Genomic DNA, 16,816 nt, shown 5'->3' on the forward strand with positions numbered 1-16,816 from the left:
AATAAGAGTTTCTAATAACCAGGCTTCCCTGGTGGCTCAGACCATAAAGAGTCTGCCTGCAATGCAGGAGACCGGGGGGTTCAATCCCTGGGAAGATCCCCTGGAGGAGAGCATGGCACCCCACCCCAGTATTCTTGCCTGGAGAGTCCCATGGAGAGAGGAGCGTGGCGGGCTACAGTCCATAGGGTTGCGAAGAGTCAGGCACGACGGAGCACCTAACACACACACAGTACAATAATTTCTTCTTTTTGTTTTTCCCAGTAATGTGATATTTTTGTGGTGTACTGTAGAACACGCTGACTAAATACACTGGAACCTTGTCTGGAAACTGCCCATGGTATCCTTGCTAGGTGTGCTTCAAACGTATGAAGATCAGATGAGTCCTTTGTCCCTCGGGGATATGGGGTGACTGCACCAATAATGAATTAATTGACTCACATCATTGTATCTGTGACCTTTAGGAGTCCTCTCCCACACGGACCCTGGGCTTGGATGTGTGACTTGCTTTGTTTATATAGTATTTGATATTATATAAACTTTGCTTACATAATATTTGATAGCAAGCATTATATAAGTAAAGAACTGAATAAATAATTCTGATTTGGGATTTGCCTTCTTGCTTTCTTTGGAATCCTAAGAATTCCATGTGAACAAGCCAGGGCTAGTCGGCTAGAGGACAGACCAGATGAGCTATGGTATAGCTCTACCAGATTAAATGCTAAAGGGCTCTACGGACTAGCTACCACTGTCAAACACGGCAACAATTTCCCCATCAACTTAGAGGTAGCCAGTCATCATGTATTGAGATATTTAGGTGGAGTTCCATATAATTTATCAAATAAACTGCTTTCCTTTGGTAAGTCAAAGAGGTCCTAGGAGTGTTAATTCAGCTGAGAAAACCAGGATGTGTGGCTCCCCTGTGTAGGGGGAATATATTTAGCTATTAGAAAAGGGAGCCTGGCAGGAACAAAAGACATTGTTATGTTTGCGTACAAAAAAGAAGTGCCACTTGATAAAATACATGGTTCGATGCTGTTCTCTCAGATCATCCCGCCCTCGCCTTCTCCCAAAGAGTCCAAAAGTCTGTTCTATACATCTGTGTCTCTTTTTCTGTCTTGCATATAGGGTTAGGTTGGATGCATGAGACAAGTGCTTGGGGCTGGTGCACTGGGACGAGCCAGAGCGATGGGATGGGGAGGGAGGTGGGTTCAGGATGGGGAACACATGTAAATCCATGGCTGATTCATGTCAATGTATGGCAAAAACCACTACAATATTGTAAAGTAATTAGCCTCCAACTAATAAAAATAAATGAAAAAAAAAAAAAAAAGAAGAAGAAGTGCCAGACCCAGGCTGGTAGCAGACCATGAGGAATAGGAAACTGGCTGTGTGAGGTGCCCAGCTAAGTCACGTGAGTATAAAGAAGGGTCAGAGCGAGACCAGGGCGGTGCCAGCCTTGGGGTGATAGGAGCCATAAGGTGTCATCAGAGAACGATGATGCTTGTGACCAGGTGATGTGGCCACAGGGCCCTTGTCCCCACCCTGCCTGGATTCCCCGGGCCTCCCCCTTCTAGGGCGCTCACCTCCACCAGGTGTGGGGCCACGAGGCTCCAGCAGCGCATCACGTGGAGCAGGGGCCTCGCTCTGCTCCGCACGATCCTTAGCATGGCGTCCCCGAGGCGGAACAGGTGCAGGGCACTTTTGCGGTCTTGGGTGGACTTCACTTCTCCTACAAGAAGGCAAGACCATAAAAGCCATCAACCCCAAACTCAGAAATAGTTTGACCTGTCCAAGCATGGCTAGAGGATGAAAATCAAGGAGTCACACTTGATAAGTAGGATTGTTTGGTGCGAATTTGTGACGATAGGAAAGGAGCCCGGATTCAAGAATGAACAGGAGTTCGGTCAACAAGATCAGAGCCCACCCATCTGCTCACTACAGCATCCCTAGTGCCTGCTGTGACAAGCGTGAACAATGCTTGTGAAAAGGAGGAATGATTATCAATAGAAAGGTTAGGGCATCGGCTGCCCAGGCCCAAATCCTGGCTCCATCATTTAACAGCTGAGTTATGATGGACCGGAAGTTTACCTTTCTAATTCACTGTTTCTCATTGTAAAAGTGGGATAACAGTGCCTTCTCCTTAAAGTTACTTCAAGGATGAAATATGATTAATACTCAAAAGTACTCAGCACAGGCCTGGCACAGACTACCTGCCCTCCACTCTTAGCAACAGTGGCTGCGGTTATCGTCCCATTGTTCACAGCCACTGTCCCCTTTTTGTCCTTAACACCACCACCTGAAGCCTTTGCCATGCAGGTCAGGCCCCTTTGCCGCCCAGTAACACGCGCTCTAACCTGCTCTGTCTTGCTTCTGTACAATCCTTGCTTGCTCTGATTTCCTGCTACTACTCTGCCACCTTAGTCTTCTTCACTCTTCTTGCTCATGTCCTCCTGCTCCTTCCACAATGCCCACAAAATGTTGATCACAACCACCTCAACCAACCAGAATGTGCCTTTCTAATTAGCCTGGCCATATCATACAAACTTCAAAATGACAGTAACAAAAATCACTGACATTTACTGAATGTTTACCCTGCATGAGACATTGTGTTGGTTCTTTGTGTCTTTAATCACTTTTATTTTATTGAAGCATAGTTACTTTACAATGCGCTAATTTCTACTGTACAGCAAGGTAATTCGGGTATACATATATACATACATATGTATACTTTTAAAATATTATTTTCCAATAGTTTATCACAGGATATTGAATATAGTTCCCTATGCTCTACAATAGGACTTTGTTGTTTATCTTATATATAACAGTTTGCATCTGCTAACCCCAAACTCCCAGTCCATCTCCCCTCACCTCTCTTCCCCCTTGGCAACCACAAACCTGTTCTCTGTGATCACTTTAATTTTAAAAGCAAACCTGAAGAAGTAAATGCAACTATTGCTACAGAGAGATTAGAAAACTGAGGATCAGAAAGGTGAACTGACTTGCCTAAACTGACAGCTGGTAAGTGTTTTAACTTAAGGCAGTGTTTTAACTTAAGGCAGCGTTTTAACTTGGATCTGATTGATTTGAAAGTCAACGCTTCCTTGCCCCTCACAGCTCTTTTTTTGTAAGCTCAGAGTCTGCTGATTTCTCCATGCAAAATACTTTGATGGTTGCCCCTGGGCTCAGATTCTCTGGCAGTTGGCTGGGTCTGGAAAGTTGGCTTTATATAGCTAAGGTTTTAAAGTCTATTAAAAGCTCACAGGAAAGCACTGTGGTTCTCAAATTAGAATCTGTAGTAAGAGTCAAAATTCCTAATGGTGGAAGGGACCTCCGAGGCTGTGCCCTTCAACCTGCCACCACCAGTGTGATCCTAGCCCACGGCTCTGCCTCTGCCTCAATTTCTGGGAACAAGGTGCTCACTGTTAACAGCACAGCCACCTGGCTGTCGATGGACAGGTGTGTTTGTGAGCAAAACCCGCCACTTACTTGGGACCCACTCGCGGGCGATTCAACACAGCTCTACTCACTCTCCCCCATGTTGGCCTGCAAGAGGGTGTATCACCTGGTGTCATCCATGAAGACTGTGATTCTGTTGCTATTTAGTTGCTAAGTCATGTCCTAATTCTCTGCAACCCAATGGACTGTAGCCCACCAGGCGCCTCTGTCCGTGGGATTTCCCAGGCAAGAATACTGGGGTGGGTTGCCATTTCCTACTCCATGGGGTCTTCCTGGCTCAGAGATTGAAACTGCATCTCCTGCGTGGCACATGGAGTCTTTACCACTAAGCCAGCTACCTGGGAAGCCCCGTGATTCTGACCCACCATTAAAGGGTCATGCCCCAGGGGCAGTTTTCCTAAGAGCGGCCTGAGGCTTCTGTTGAATGTTCCATTTTTCTCTCCCAGGCCTTTCTAGAATTTGAAGCTGTTTCTGCAAGTTGGCTGGACTAAGGCAGGTGTGGGCTTTGTGATACAGAGAAAAGTTTCTACCTGCATGAGAAGCTATCTATACCCTGAGTTACCACACCATTTCTACACCACGAGCAAAACTTAGCAGAACCACCAGTGGCAATACCTGCAACTGTGACGGCAGCAACATTTCCATTTACAAAGGATAATAACCAACGCCCTACCAGCAATGTCCACACGGATCATGTCTCAACTCTAAGTGACAAATCTGCACTTGAACTTAGGCAGGGTGACCGTGTGTGAAAGGAATGGGGGTTCAAGTCTTCAGGCAGGCTGTTGGCATCAGAGATCTGGACTGTCTGCCGCTAGCTTCATGGCACAGTTTCTGCAGGGAAAGAATTACCTGGCATTGCCAGTGAGTAGTCAACTGTTTCTGTAACAGAATGGAAAAGCTGGGACTGCGATGCTTTCTTCAGCTGGTAAAGAAAACCTCCCAGAGCCATGAGGTTCAGTTTATCAGTAGCATCTTCAAAGAGCCTGGATGAAACACACACAAAAAGACTTGTTACTTGGAAACAATTCAGCAAAGTCTTTATGCAGAATGATTATGGTAATTTTCTTAAATGTGATTAATGAAAATGTTGTGTAAACACTATAAAGAAATGTATGGTATTGTTATATCTATTATTACTGAGTACAAGTCTGCTCTACTTACAAGATTTTAATCTGAGGGGCACAGAGTATCCTAAAAAAAAAAAATCTTTGTCACCCCATGGCATAACTCAGCTGAGATGAGCACTCATTAAATGTTTGGCAAGAAATTGAAAGATGGCAAAGCATCACTCACAGAGGCCAACTGGGAATGGAATCCTAACAATTAACTTCAATTTCATAAACTATACTAAAGAAAATCCCAGTAAATTAATCAAGGCTTTTGTTGGGCTTCAATTGAGGAGTGTATTGTTGGACTTGGCCCTGAGGAGGATTCAGAAGCAGGGTCAACTTGATCTGTACGCCCCCTGGGGCAGGAAATGACTTTCTTAATCATACCCAGAGCCTTGGACATGGTAACGCTCAAGCATCTACTGCAATAATGAATATTCCCTAACATGATGGACCTTGTAATTTCTTGTTTTCCACTCTGTTGGGCACAGACATTTCTAGAAGGAGTTAGGGAGAAGGAAGGGAAGGCAGGTAGCAGGGCTCACAGGAGGATCAGAGGCTCACTGGACCTCAGAAAGATGGACCAAACACTGGTTTATTTGGCACTTAAGGAATGAGGCGAGTCAGCCTCCCTCTGCTCTGGAGTCAACCCGATGCCCGACCTCCAAATCCATGATGACACCAGACGGCCAAGCAGCCCTGTGGGGTGCCATGTGCTGTGAAAGGGTGAGTGTCTCCAACAGAAGTTGAGTAACAAGGCCCTGAAGAAGTGACATGAGGCACATGGTTTTAAGGTGGGAATCAGTGGATTAATCATTTGTAAATTATTGAAACAAATACATCTTTATTGTGGTCTGTAATTTCAATACGGTTTGGTTTCTATATCTTAGTTATTTCTTTTTCTTCTTTCCTAGTGGGAAGAATATTACATCCCACCTGACACCTGTATACCACTTTCCAGATTCCAAAACACTGTCAAAGCCACCTTAATGGTTAAACAGGAAAAACGGATTATTGTCTTGAGTTAGTGGATGAAGAAACTGAGTCTCAGTGCAACTATTTACACAGACATGACTTTCCCGTTGGATGATATCAAAGCCAGGAACGGATTCAGGTCTTCTGAGCCCAGCCAGCAATGCCCTTCCTACATCTCTCTGTTCCCATGGGAACCGCACTGTACCTGTACCGGGCGGTCTGGGGCAGAACTACCAAGTATGGGGAGTAAAGCGGGGTGGTCTCCAGGTGAAGGTGACCAAAGCACTGTCCACATCAAGAAGGGCCACTCAACAGCTGGAATGACTGTGATTTCTCTCTCTTCACCCGAACGTGGTTGCTGGGCATCAATTTAGAATAGATCATACTCTTGGGTATAGGATTTTAAAATATTACCATCAAAAAATAGTGAACGTTTACTATTTGCCAAGCTCTGTTCTAGCTGCTTCAAACTGGCTACCCTATGAGTTACTTTATGACTCTATTTTTGCTATGAGAAATCAGGGCCCAGGGAGAGGATGCTGCCTGTGGACACAAAGTAAGTGCAGAGCCTTTGCCCTGGGTAGCCTGCCCTCCGCTCAAAAGCCTCCAGCCATTGTTACTAGACAAGAGAGACAGAGGCGGGCTTGAAAAAAATGACAAGAGGCTTCCATGACCGGCTAACAAATCAAGTTGTCCTGGGAATGATTTTGTGAGCAGAAGAGAAGGATGTGGTGTGGTCAGCAGGGGAAGGGTGCTCTGGGGGTCAGGGGGAAGGGAAGGGGAAGGGGAGGGGGAGGGGAGCAGGGGAGGGGAGGGGAGGGGAGGGGAGGGGAGGGGAGGGGAGGGGAGGGGAGGGGAGGGGAGGGGAGGGGAGGGGCCTTCCTTTCTCCCACTGCCCCGGCTGTGTTGGGAATGGCACGCACCTGTCAGCCTGCGTGGAGAGCGTGAGCACCACCTTGGCGGCACTGCTGCCCGTCATGAGGCTGCCCCCACGGAAGTCGGAGGCCCGGCCTCGGCTGCCTTCTCGGACGAGCTCCTGGATGGAGAGCGGCTGGATGACGGGGGCCGCACTCAGGGAGCTCTCCTGCTCCAGGCTCTGCTCCTGGGGTGAGCCCTCACTCTCCGGGTCCCCAAGGAGTCCGCCCCTGGGGGCCTTCTGGGGCTGGCTGATGGTTAGCGGGGGCTGAGAGGTGCCGTCGCTGAAGTGGGTGTGTTCCAAGGTGCCCACGTACTCACACACCCTGCAGAGAGTCAAACATAAGCAGCTGCTGAGTTGCAGCCAGCCAGGCTAGCATGGTCAGCCCCACAAGGAGATTTGAAGGAGCTGGACCAGCCTCACGGCCCTCCTGAATCCTTCCCCCTCCAGTGAAGGCCGCGTCCCTCCCCGCTCCCCACTCCCTCTCTCCTCACTATATACATTTATTTTGAGTTGGACCAGACAGCCTGGAGGTGGCAGTGGAGGTGGGAGTGAGGGGGGTGGGGTAGGATTCCTCCAGGAAAGTATGGGAACAAAACTCTGTTCATCTCAGTCTGTCCTGTCCAGATACTGGCTTATCAGGACTTGGGCTATTTGAACGCATTTTCCCAAAGGGTCCTCTTCCTTCTCTGTCTTGTGCTCTAGTCAGGATTTGGGAAACATCTCCTTTCTCTGAGATCCCAGAATGAATATGCATACGGTGGACTGGCTCTCTGGCCACAGTGGACCCTCATTTCAGGGATTCCACCCAGCTTTGTCCCACTGGGTCCTGACAGCTCCACGTAACCCCCACTGGGGTGGAGTAGTCACCTGATCACAGTCAACTCAGAGAAAAGACACAACATAGTACAATCTTCAGCTTCCAAACAAACTGTTCCCCAATAGGACGTGGGACTGGAGACCCCTCATCCCAGGATAAGTCCAGCTACTAGGAAAGACTACTTTGGATAATCTACTCTGATGTTCCATAATTGGGCAATTTTTTTGATCCAAATAAATTGTTCAGGTGCAATTTAAATCTTTTCCCTGTTTGCTTGTGAGAGCGATGGAGAACATCAGGTCACCAGCCCCCACAGTAGAACCCACTGTGCTCCAGACCGACTCGTCCTGGCCCTTTCACACGCTCCTCTCCACAAAAGCCTCCTGTGGGCTTTTCAACCCTAGAAGGATCTTCAAAAGTCGACCAAGCTCACTCAAGGCTGGATTTGCTTTGAGGACAATAAACAGAACCTAGGTTAGGCCACTGACCTGGGCAAGATCAGGATGCCTGAGCCCGGCTGTGGGGCCGTCATCCTGCTACCGGGTGCCCCTCCACTGCTCGGCCAGAACTGAGCTGGAGGTGGTGGGGATGTGCCGAGGAGAAGGGTAAGAAGGTGGGCCGGCGCCCCGTGCCTGCTGCTGGGGGACGGCAGTCCTTCTTTTGTCGCAGGTCTGGCTGATTGCCAGTGATGGGGGAGGAAGGATTTTCTTCTTGGTCGTGGGAGGACTGTAGCATTCTTCCTTTATTTTACAGGTGTCGTGGGAGGTTCTTTTTATTTTGATACTACAAAGCTAAGAGCCAAATTTTTGGCCAATTTTGGCACAAAAGGCTACTCCCTGTTTTTCTTTGTTTAGCTAAATCAAAAGCTGTACTTATTACGTATCCGTGTAAGTTATCAAAAGTCCTTTCAATAAAGACATTACTAAACATACAGGAATGTTATGTTACTGACACATGACCAACTTTTAGATATGCCTTATTCACCTAACTTATGTGGTCTTTTACCAGACTCTATTTAAGAATCAGTTTTTCTTCCCTGGGATAACACATCTGCCTCTCAGACAGTGTCAAGTGATAATTCACTGTTTTCTAAATTCAGTTCTGTCACTCTGTTCTTCAATATATACATTCAGTTGGGCCCTTATTCTCTCTTCTCTTTTTAATCTCTCATTTAGGGTTTATCCAAACTCTGTGACTTACTGTAATCTATAGGGGCTTTCCTGGTACCTTAGTGGTAAAGAACCCACCTGCCAATGCAGGGGATATGGGTTTGATCCTGGGGTCAGGAAGATCCCTGGAGGAAGGCATGGCAACCACTCCAGTATCCTTGCCTGGGAAATCCCATGGACAGAGCAGCTTGGTGGGCCACAGTCCATGGCGCTGCAAGGAGCTGAACATGACTTAGTGACTGAGCACCATGGAAGTGCTGGCAGGCATGGAGTCTACTCCTTCCATGCAGCACCCCCTTCCCCACCCTCATGGCAGGCAGGTGCCAGGCCTGCAGGGCGGGGATCCCATCACGCACCTGAACACATGTGGCCAGCAGTCGGGGTTGTGGCTGCCCATCTCCAGGCCGACACTGAGGATGGCGTCCATACACAGGACGTGGGCTGTGTGCAGCCACACCCCCTGCAGCTTCCCGATCTGCTCCAGTTTCTGCTCCACTTTTAGTTTCACTGCATCAGAAAGACATTCATTACAGTCCAGTCCAAGTGAGGAAGACAGAAGGGGAGGGAGAATGGAGGCAAAGGAAAGAACAGGTGCTTGTGCACGGACAACAGGAAATCGGAGATGTCACTATAGGTCACTGGCAGTGAAATCTTCAATGACATGTCCCTGAGGCTCATCATACAAACTACCTAGCCCACAGGCCCACAGACACTGGTGACACCAGCTCTGCAGTTTCAGAAGTGGATGGAGTCAAGGATTCAAGCTGGGATCTGGGTCAGTCACAGCAGCGAGGATGGGCTTTGAGTGCCAATCCCAGCTAAAGCTGTCTGTGCCCAGAGCCATCCGCCCTTGTGTACTCATACTGAAAATAAGAAAGGATTTCTGGAAGCCAGCAAGTCCTCTCTGAGGTCTATTTATTGTTAGGTGTTCACAATGATGATCATCTAAAACAACATGCATGTACACTCTGAGTACCATGATGATTGCTTTATAACTGAAAATGCACACATTTTACTCCCAGAGTTTACATTTATACTTGTGATCTTCAAATAATACTTTAAAAATTGTAGATAATGCATGAGAAAGGATGTAGAAGGTGACTGAAAAGGTCAATTATGCAAAATGCCAAGGAAGGGACAAATGAGAGTATCCTCCACAAACCAAGGTGTCCAGTTACTAGAAGATGGGTCTAGTGAGATAACCGAGTCCAGAATCCAGAAACACAGCATGCTCACTTCAGAGGAAGCCAAACCATGCTCCTACTGTAAGGGGCAAACTGATCTTTAGTAAAGTATCATTTGTCTCCTGGATGTGATACTAATTTTTTGCTTATAATTCAAATATTAGCTCTGGTTTAATGGTTTTTGAAGATCTTTAAGTGGCTTTATGTAACTTATAGTTGTACATTTTAAGTGCAAGTGTGATAGCCTTTTGCTGTTAACAGTGGGGATGTGCGGGAGTTGGTCTGCTTTCACATGGGTCTCTATTACTCAAGTTCGAGGAACACCAACCTAACCTGTATTTTCTCAGCTAAAAATATGCCAACTCTTTCTGTGACTACTTATTTTCTGTACCTGATACACTGTTAGCTTAAGTCAGACCAAGTTCCCAATTTTTCCTTGTTTGCTGCCTGCCATTCATCTTCCATTGCTATGGGAAAGGCTATTCTCTTATCTAGATAACCATCTGCTTCACTGATGAACTGATTTTATCAAGTTCAAAATCAACTCTTTCCTGAGTTCACAAAGCTCGGGTTTTCTCCAACAAGAGCAAAGTCTTCCTGAGCCTCCTCTCGGGAGTCCTCCGTCAGTGCGATCCCCGCTTCAGAACACAGGCTCTTCTGCCCTCCCCCTGTTAGCCTGAGGGGTCCTCAAATGTGCGCCCTAGGAAGGTCCAAAGCCAGCGGTCAGAGAACGCCAGAGGTGTTTAGTTCTGAGTCGGGGGGCCTCTGGCTAGCAGCCACATGCACTTTCTTAGTCACCAGGGGCCAGTATATCTCTTATCTTCACAGGGATTTACTGAGCGTCTGGAGGATCAGCCCATAAAGCAGACCCCAGTCTGTGGTCGGGCAGGGCCTCGTCATCAGCGGTGTATACAATGCGCCGTGTGTCACATGTGCAACAGTGGGGAGTGTGTCTGCTTGTGTGTGCAGACCTCACAGAGGTCCCAGGTGGACTCTGGCCCTTCTGCCCCTACCTTGTGCTATGGCATCAGTGGGTTCCTGGGTTTCCTTCTCCTCTTTCTCCTCCTGGACACAAGAGGCAGCTGCCATCTGGGCGAGGGCTGAAGCACAGTTGGCTGCAACTCCTTTAGAGAAAACAAACAAATCACCCTTTAACTGACTTTATTCTCTAGCCGTTCATCTGGCAGATCTACTTCTAAAAGACTTGTCCACCAGGGCCACGGGTCAGGAATACTCCACCTGCCTACCTAGAGCGCAGCTCAGCCGCGCGGCTTTCCGCAGCCCATCAAGGCTCATGCAGATGGCATCACGTTCTTTTTGGTTCTGTTCTTTGATGCCTTCGGCTCCCAAGATGAAGGCCAGCCCTTTGGAGCTGCCGGCCATTCGGCCCGTCAGGGGGGTTGATAAAGTGTCGATCAAGTTCTTCCAGCAGCCAATCAGAATATAACGAGCAAACGCCACACCTAGAATGTGAAGGGGCGTGGGTTACCTTCCGGAGACAAAAATGACCTGGTGATGAATGTCATGGGATTCTCTGGCCATCCCATTAGCACTACTGAGGGATATGCAATTTTACTACAGGAAATACAATGGAATGGATATCAGTTTATGCTTATAAATAATGAATGTGGCATCAGCAGCTGGGTGATGCCAGTAACTTCCATCAGGTATTTTCCTGCCAAGACCAAAATCCTAATTCATTTATGTTAGCACAAAAAGCTGCCGCATAATAACTTAATAGATGATAGCACACACAATGGATGCATATTCATAAACCCAAGACCCAAGTCACTACCTGCCACCGTGGAGTCATCGATTCTCCTGCCCTGGGTGAAAGGAGACTCCATCGAAGCTGAGGCCATCAGCTGCCCTCCAATTGCACTGCTCTCTAAGCCATCGATATCTGCCAGGAAAAAGGGCAAGGTGTTTCCCCCCCTTTTTAAAGAACACTCTAGTCAAAAACAAACAGCTACCACAATATTCATTTTCCCCCAATGAATAGCCATGAGATCCATTATGTACCAAGTATATAACAAGCTTTTATCAGAATGTCAAAAATTTTTGTTTTATCCATTCAGTACAGTTTTCTTTCATTGCTAGAGCTTTCTTCTGTTAGGCTGATGCATATGCCTATTTTGTCTTTGAAAAAATAAATTCTGCTATCTCTGTTATTAGAAAATCTATTGATTTAGAATATTCTGACCTTCGAATACTCCCTTTCATTACAAACCAGGGCATTATTCCCACAGTTTATTCGTACCAGGTTACTCCAACATGGATCTTTCAGTACTTCCTCATAAAAATTAAGAGGAGGATAAGTCTCTTTGGTAAGATTATCATATAACCTGATTGGAAAGCACCCACCACAAGGGAAGCCCAAGAATACTGGAGTGGATAGCCTATCCCTTCTCCAGCAGATCTTCCCTACCTAGGAATCGAACCAGGGCCTCCTGCATTGCAGGCAGATTCTTTACCAACTGCGCTATCAGGGAAGCCCTTGGAAAGCACAGTACCTTACTAATAACACTGTACCATTTTCAAAGTGTTTTCACTTAACTTTTTTTTTATTAGATCTTCCCAACAACTCCAAAGTAGGCAGGCAGGGTAGGTATTATTTTTCCTATTGATATTTCACAGAGGAGGAAATAAGTTTTCAAAGTAAGTAAATTGCCCAAGGTTATGAGGCTGGCAAAGGAAGAAATCGGACTTAGTATTCACATTCTTCATACAGTGTTATGTGTCAGTTATATCTCAGTAAAACTGGGTGGGGGGAAGGCAGTGAGAAATTTCTGACCACTACAGTAGGAATAGACTAGTTTCACTGAATTAATTTGACTGATGGGCAAGTGGTCTAAGGACACCCTAGAAACTGCCATGTAACACAGTTTTGTCTCCTGCGTGCTAAGTAATGAACTGATTAATTCAAGTAACACAAAGCTTATCCAAGTGCTAAAATCCCCAGTTGTACAGAACACTCTGACTTGACATGACATACGGGATGGCCACAGGTAGTAGAGCGCTGATCACCAGATCGCTGCTATTGCTTTTCCGTGCACAAAAAGGAAAAGACCAGATGGACGTTTCTAAGCTCTAGGTTAATTGCTGCAAATTCACTTGTCTTTTCATACTTGAAATTTGTTACAAAGAATCACAGAAACTAAATCTGTAGAATTCTTATGAAAAGCTTCTGATTTTCTATCATTCATCTAAAGCTAGATAACTTTTCTATGGATGAAGCAATTGAACTTATTGTTCCATTATAAAAGAGACAGCTGATTAACAGTGATGACCAATGAAAATGGCTCCTGTGAATAGCCTGGTATTTGTTCATTTTTACATGTACTAAATGACTCCTTGTACTAAGGTTCAGGGAAGAAATTCAGAGATTAATTTTGGCAGAAAGGATGGTATTTGAAAATTAAGACTGGCAGGTTTAGGATCCTCATTTAAATTCCAAGGCACTCAGAAGCTCTGGGCAGGACTGTAATCTCAGTCTGAAGGGAGTTTGTGCAGTCAGATGGAAAACAAGCATTGCTTATAGGCAGACTGACTAAATGTCTCGTAAATGTCTTCATAAATATGAATTCCTATTTTTTAAATTGATGTAAATATTATCACAATTAATAAAATAAATAGTCTCTGTGTAGGGCCACGCTCTACTTATCCTGTCAGCAGAAGCCATAAGATAATCACTCAGATCAGGAACCAGTCTAGGAACTCAGATCAAATATAGGACAAGCCTGGAGATCTAATTTATTAAGGTTCCTGATAACCACTCCAAACTTTTGAGCAACCCCTGATCTTGACCTGACATCCTGGTTATACCATGTAAAGCCAAGAAGGGCTGCTTTTGCCAAAATGTTGCCTTATGACCACATCCCAAACTGCTTCCAAAAATTTCTAATAGATATTAAAACTCTGGATGCTAAAGACACAGATTCTGGGCAACTATCTTGCATTCTTTTTTTATCTAATATTTTTCTAACTTTTAATTTCAAATTTCAGAAGTTACAAGAATAGTACAAGGAACTCTCCTTGAATGTATGTATTAAGTATGAGACATTATTAATACATGTGTGTATTATTGATATGTGACATCACACACACATATATATCATAGATCCACCAGTTACATTCATCTTGCCCCATTTATTCCACAATTCTCTGTGTATGTATCTGTATTGTGTATATACATGTATATATATATTCTTAACCAATTTAGAATAAGTGGAAACATCCAGTCCTTTTACCCATAAATACAGTATCATTTAAGTTAAGAAATCTAACACTGATAAAATGTTATTTTGTAGTTCAAATCCATATTCAACTTTAATCAACTGCCCCGTCATGGTTTTTAAGAAAAATGTATTGGAATATAGTTGATTTACAATGCTGTGTTAGTTTCTGCTATAGAGCAAAGTCAATCAGTTATACATACAGGCACTCTTTTTTAGATTCTTTTCCCATATATGCCACTACAGAGTATTGAATAGAGTTCCCTGTGCTATACACAAGGTCCTTATTAGTTACCTATTTTATATATAGTAGTGTGTGCACATCAATCCAATCTTCCAATTTATCTCTTCCTGCATTATTTTTAACTCTGGTTAAATATTATTTAAAATGTTTATTTAAAAAATTTTTTAAATAATTATTTAAAAATATTAAAATAATAAGGGAAGACCTGTGATACGGACAAGAAATAGGGATGAAGCCAAGTTTAAAATCAATCATTTTACATTGCTGGCAAATTCCCAGGAGCACTGAATGATACAGGGTATCTATTATAAGAGTTTCCAGGAATAACTCTGGGCTTTGCGCCCAGACAGTACTTCATATCCCCAGCAAAGGTTTATGGTTTGATCCCAATGGACATGGATGCTAAGTAATTCATAATCTAGGCTTCCCTGGTGGTTCAGATGGTAAAGAATCCGCCTGCAATGTGGGAGACCCTGGGTTCGATCCCTGGGTTGGGAAGATACCCTGGAGAAGGGAATGGCGACCCGCTCCAGTATTCTGGCCTGGAGAATTCCACGCACAGAGAAGTCTGGCGGGCTACAGACCATGGGGTCGCAAAGAGCTGGACATACTGAAGGGACTTTCACTTTTAATTCCTAATCTAATGGGGCACAGTGAGCCTGCATAGTCCCACACGGAAGAAGGACAGAAGCTATAGTGAGGTGAATTCATAACACTTCCCAGGAACAGTCACCAGTGGCCAGGGAGGCTTTGTGGGTGCTGCTTCAAAGCCTGAGCTCTCCCACCCCCGAGTGCCATGGAGTCCTGCAAGCAGCCACTGACCCGTCAGCATGGTGATGAGGGGGAGGCTGTTATCCTCAGGGCTGCCCCAGTAGCCGGCTTCTCCGAGCATGTTTCTGTCGAGAACCTGGTGGTAAAGTTCCTCAATCCAGGCCTGGGAGAAGACCATCAGCACCCCACTGGTCTGGACCTGCTTCATGAACTCTTTCTGCAGAGAAGATCACAGGAGAAAACGACCAAATATGACCCCCTGCAAACAACAGGCTCCCACGTCCCTGGAGTCACTGCTTACAGGAAAAACACGACTCTGCTGATTGGGCTCAGGAGGTGGTGAGGGAAGGGGAAACTGCGGTGGAAAGGTCACAGACTTCATGAAGGTCCTTTCACTTGCCTGATCCTTTTAAGGAACCTACAGCAGGAGTGGGCTTCCCTGGTGGCTCAGTGGGGAAGAATCCTCCTGCCAATGCAGGAGATGTGGGTTCAGTCCCTGAGTGGGAAGATCCCCTGGAGAAGGAAATGTCTACCTGCTTCCAGTATTCTTGCCTGGGGAAATCCCATGGACAGAGGAGCCTGGTGGGCTACAGGCCATGGGATCGCAAAGAGTAGGACACGACTGAGCGACTGAACAACAATAGAAGCAGCAGAGATACTGCACTTGATATTTTTACTCTCTGATGTGTGGGAGGATTAGAAACTGCACAGAGAAGTTTCAAAGCACCTCCTTCTCACCACCCCATCAGCACCAGAGGTGGCCTGTCCTCCCTGAAGGACATATGTCTCATGAGATACCTGACACTCATAGATATACATATATAGCCACCACTCACCCTCAGAAGTGTACAATCTGTCAATCGTTTATCAGGCAAATGATCCCTTCAGGCAGCTTCATGGCTCCAGGCTCTTGAACTGGTACTAGGGTCCATTATGGAGGGGCCTGCTCATGCCAGGGAGCCAACCATGAAAGGCCCTCCCACCACTCTCATCGCCTTGCAGAGAGGCTTTGTTATCAGCATCAGCCAGCTTGCCTGTGCTTACTTAACAAGCCGATCACGTTTTTGAATGTGTCTTATACACGTGTGTTTAATGCCACCCAATGGAGTTACGGGCCACTGGCAGGCAGCCAGTGCCGGGGACACGGTCTTTGCTCTTGGACCCAAGCGGGCAGTTCTGTGGTCCACTGCTGTGTGCAACCTGCACGAAGGCTCCTGTGGATGCTGAGTGCCCGCGCTCCATAGCCCAACGAGCACAGCCGAGCCAGCCCTCGGGCACAGCCTAGCCAGCCCTCTCTGGCCCGCGGTGGTGGGTGCCAGCCCAGAGGCTGCGTTGGCCCTGGGCAGGCCTGGGCGGGGGAGACGCACACTCACCATGGTGCTGGGCGCCAGGGCGGGCCGCTTGCGGTAGTAGTCGCCGTGGGAGAGCTTCAGGTTGAGCAGCAGAGCGCAGTGTGCCGCCGAGTACAGGCTGTCCGCGTTCATCAGCATCTGCAGGCCCAGGCTGCTGTTCCCGTCAAACCCGGGTGAGTGCATCATGCCTACGGGAGGAAACCCAGAGACCTCACACAGCACGCTGGGCAGACACTGCTGACTGCTCCGTGGAGCCGCCGACCAGTCCCAGGCACGGGGACGTCTCGGAGGACAGCAGCCAGCGAGGAACAGCGTCAGGGCAGGTGTGCGCCCTAGCCTGGTGGGGAAGAGCATGCACTCCAGAGTGACCCTACTCGGGAAAACCTTGTTGGTTACACCCCAGGAGCTTTGGTAAAATCACTTAAACCCTTCTTTACCTAGAGATGGGCAAAATAACTGATCACCTCTACCTACTGCTCAAACGTCCCTGCTCAAGACTTCCCTGGTAGCTCAGACAGTAAAGCTACTGTCTACAACGTGGGAGACCCGGGTTCGATCCCTGGGTTGGGAAGATCCCCTGGA

General features: G+C 46.6%; 1 protein-coding gene across 4 annotated transcripts in view; it reads right to left on the bottom strand.

The window, feature by feature from the left end:
• Positions 1–16,816, bottom strand: part of ARFGEF3 (ARFGEF family member 3) — a 176,741-nt gene that overhangs the window by 43,664 nt on the left and 116,261 nt on the right. For all 4 annotated transcript variants that reach the window (XM_070461545.1, XM_070461544.1, XM_070461543.1 and 1 more), the window contains 9 exons: positions 16,256–16,422; positions 14,934–15,099; positions 11,428–11,535; positions 10,880–11,095; positions 10,646–10,756; positions 8,805–8,955; positions 6,467–6,784; positions 4,309–4,442; positions 1,584–1,729 (listed from right to left, as the gene is read on the bottom strand). In XM_070461545.1, the coding sequence (XP_070317646.1) occupies positions 1,584–1,729; positions 4,309–4,442; positions 6,467–6,784; positions 8,805–8,955; positions 10,646–10,756; positions 10,880–11,095; positions 11,428–11,535; positions 14,934–15,099; positions 16,256–16,422 (1,517 nt within the window). The remainder of the gene's footprint in view (positions 1–1,583; positions 1,730–4,308; positions 4,443–6,466; positions 6,785–8,804; positions 8,956–10,645; positions 10,757–10,879; positions 11,096–11,427; positions 11,536–14,933; positions 15,100–16,255; positions 16,423–16,816) is intronic.

Source organism: Odocoileus virginianus, chromosome 34 (genome assembly GCF_023699985.2).
Source record: "Odocoileus virginianus isolate 20LAN1187 ecotype Illinois chromosome 34, Ovbor_1.2, whole genome shotgun sequence".
Taxonomy (NCBI): Eukaryota; Metazoa; Chordata; class Mammalia; order Artiodactyla; family Cervidae; genus Odocoileus; species Odocoileus virginianus.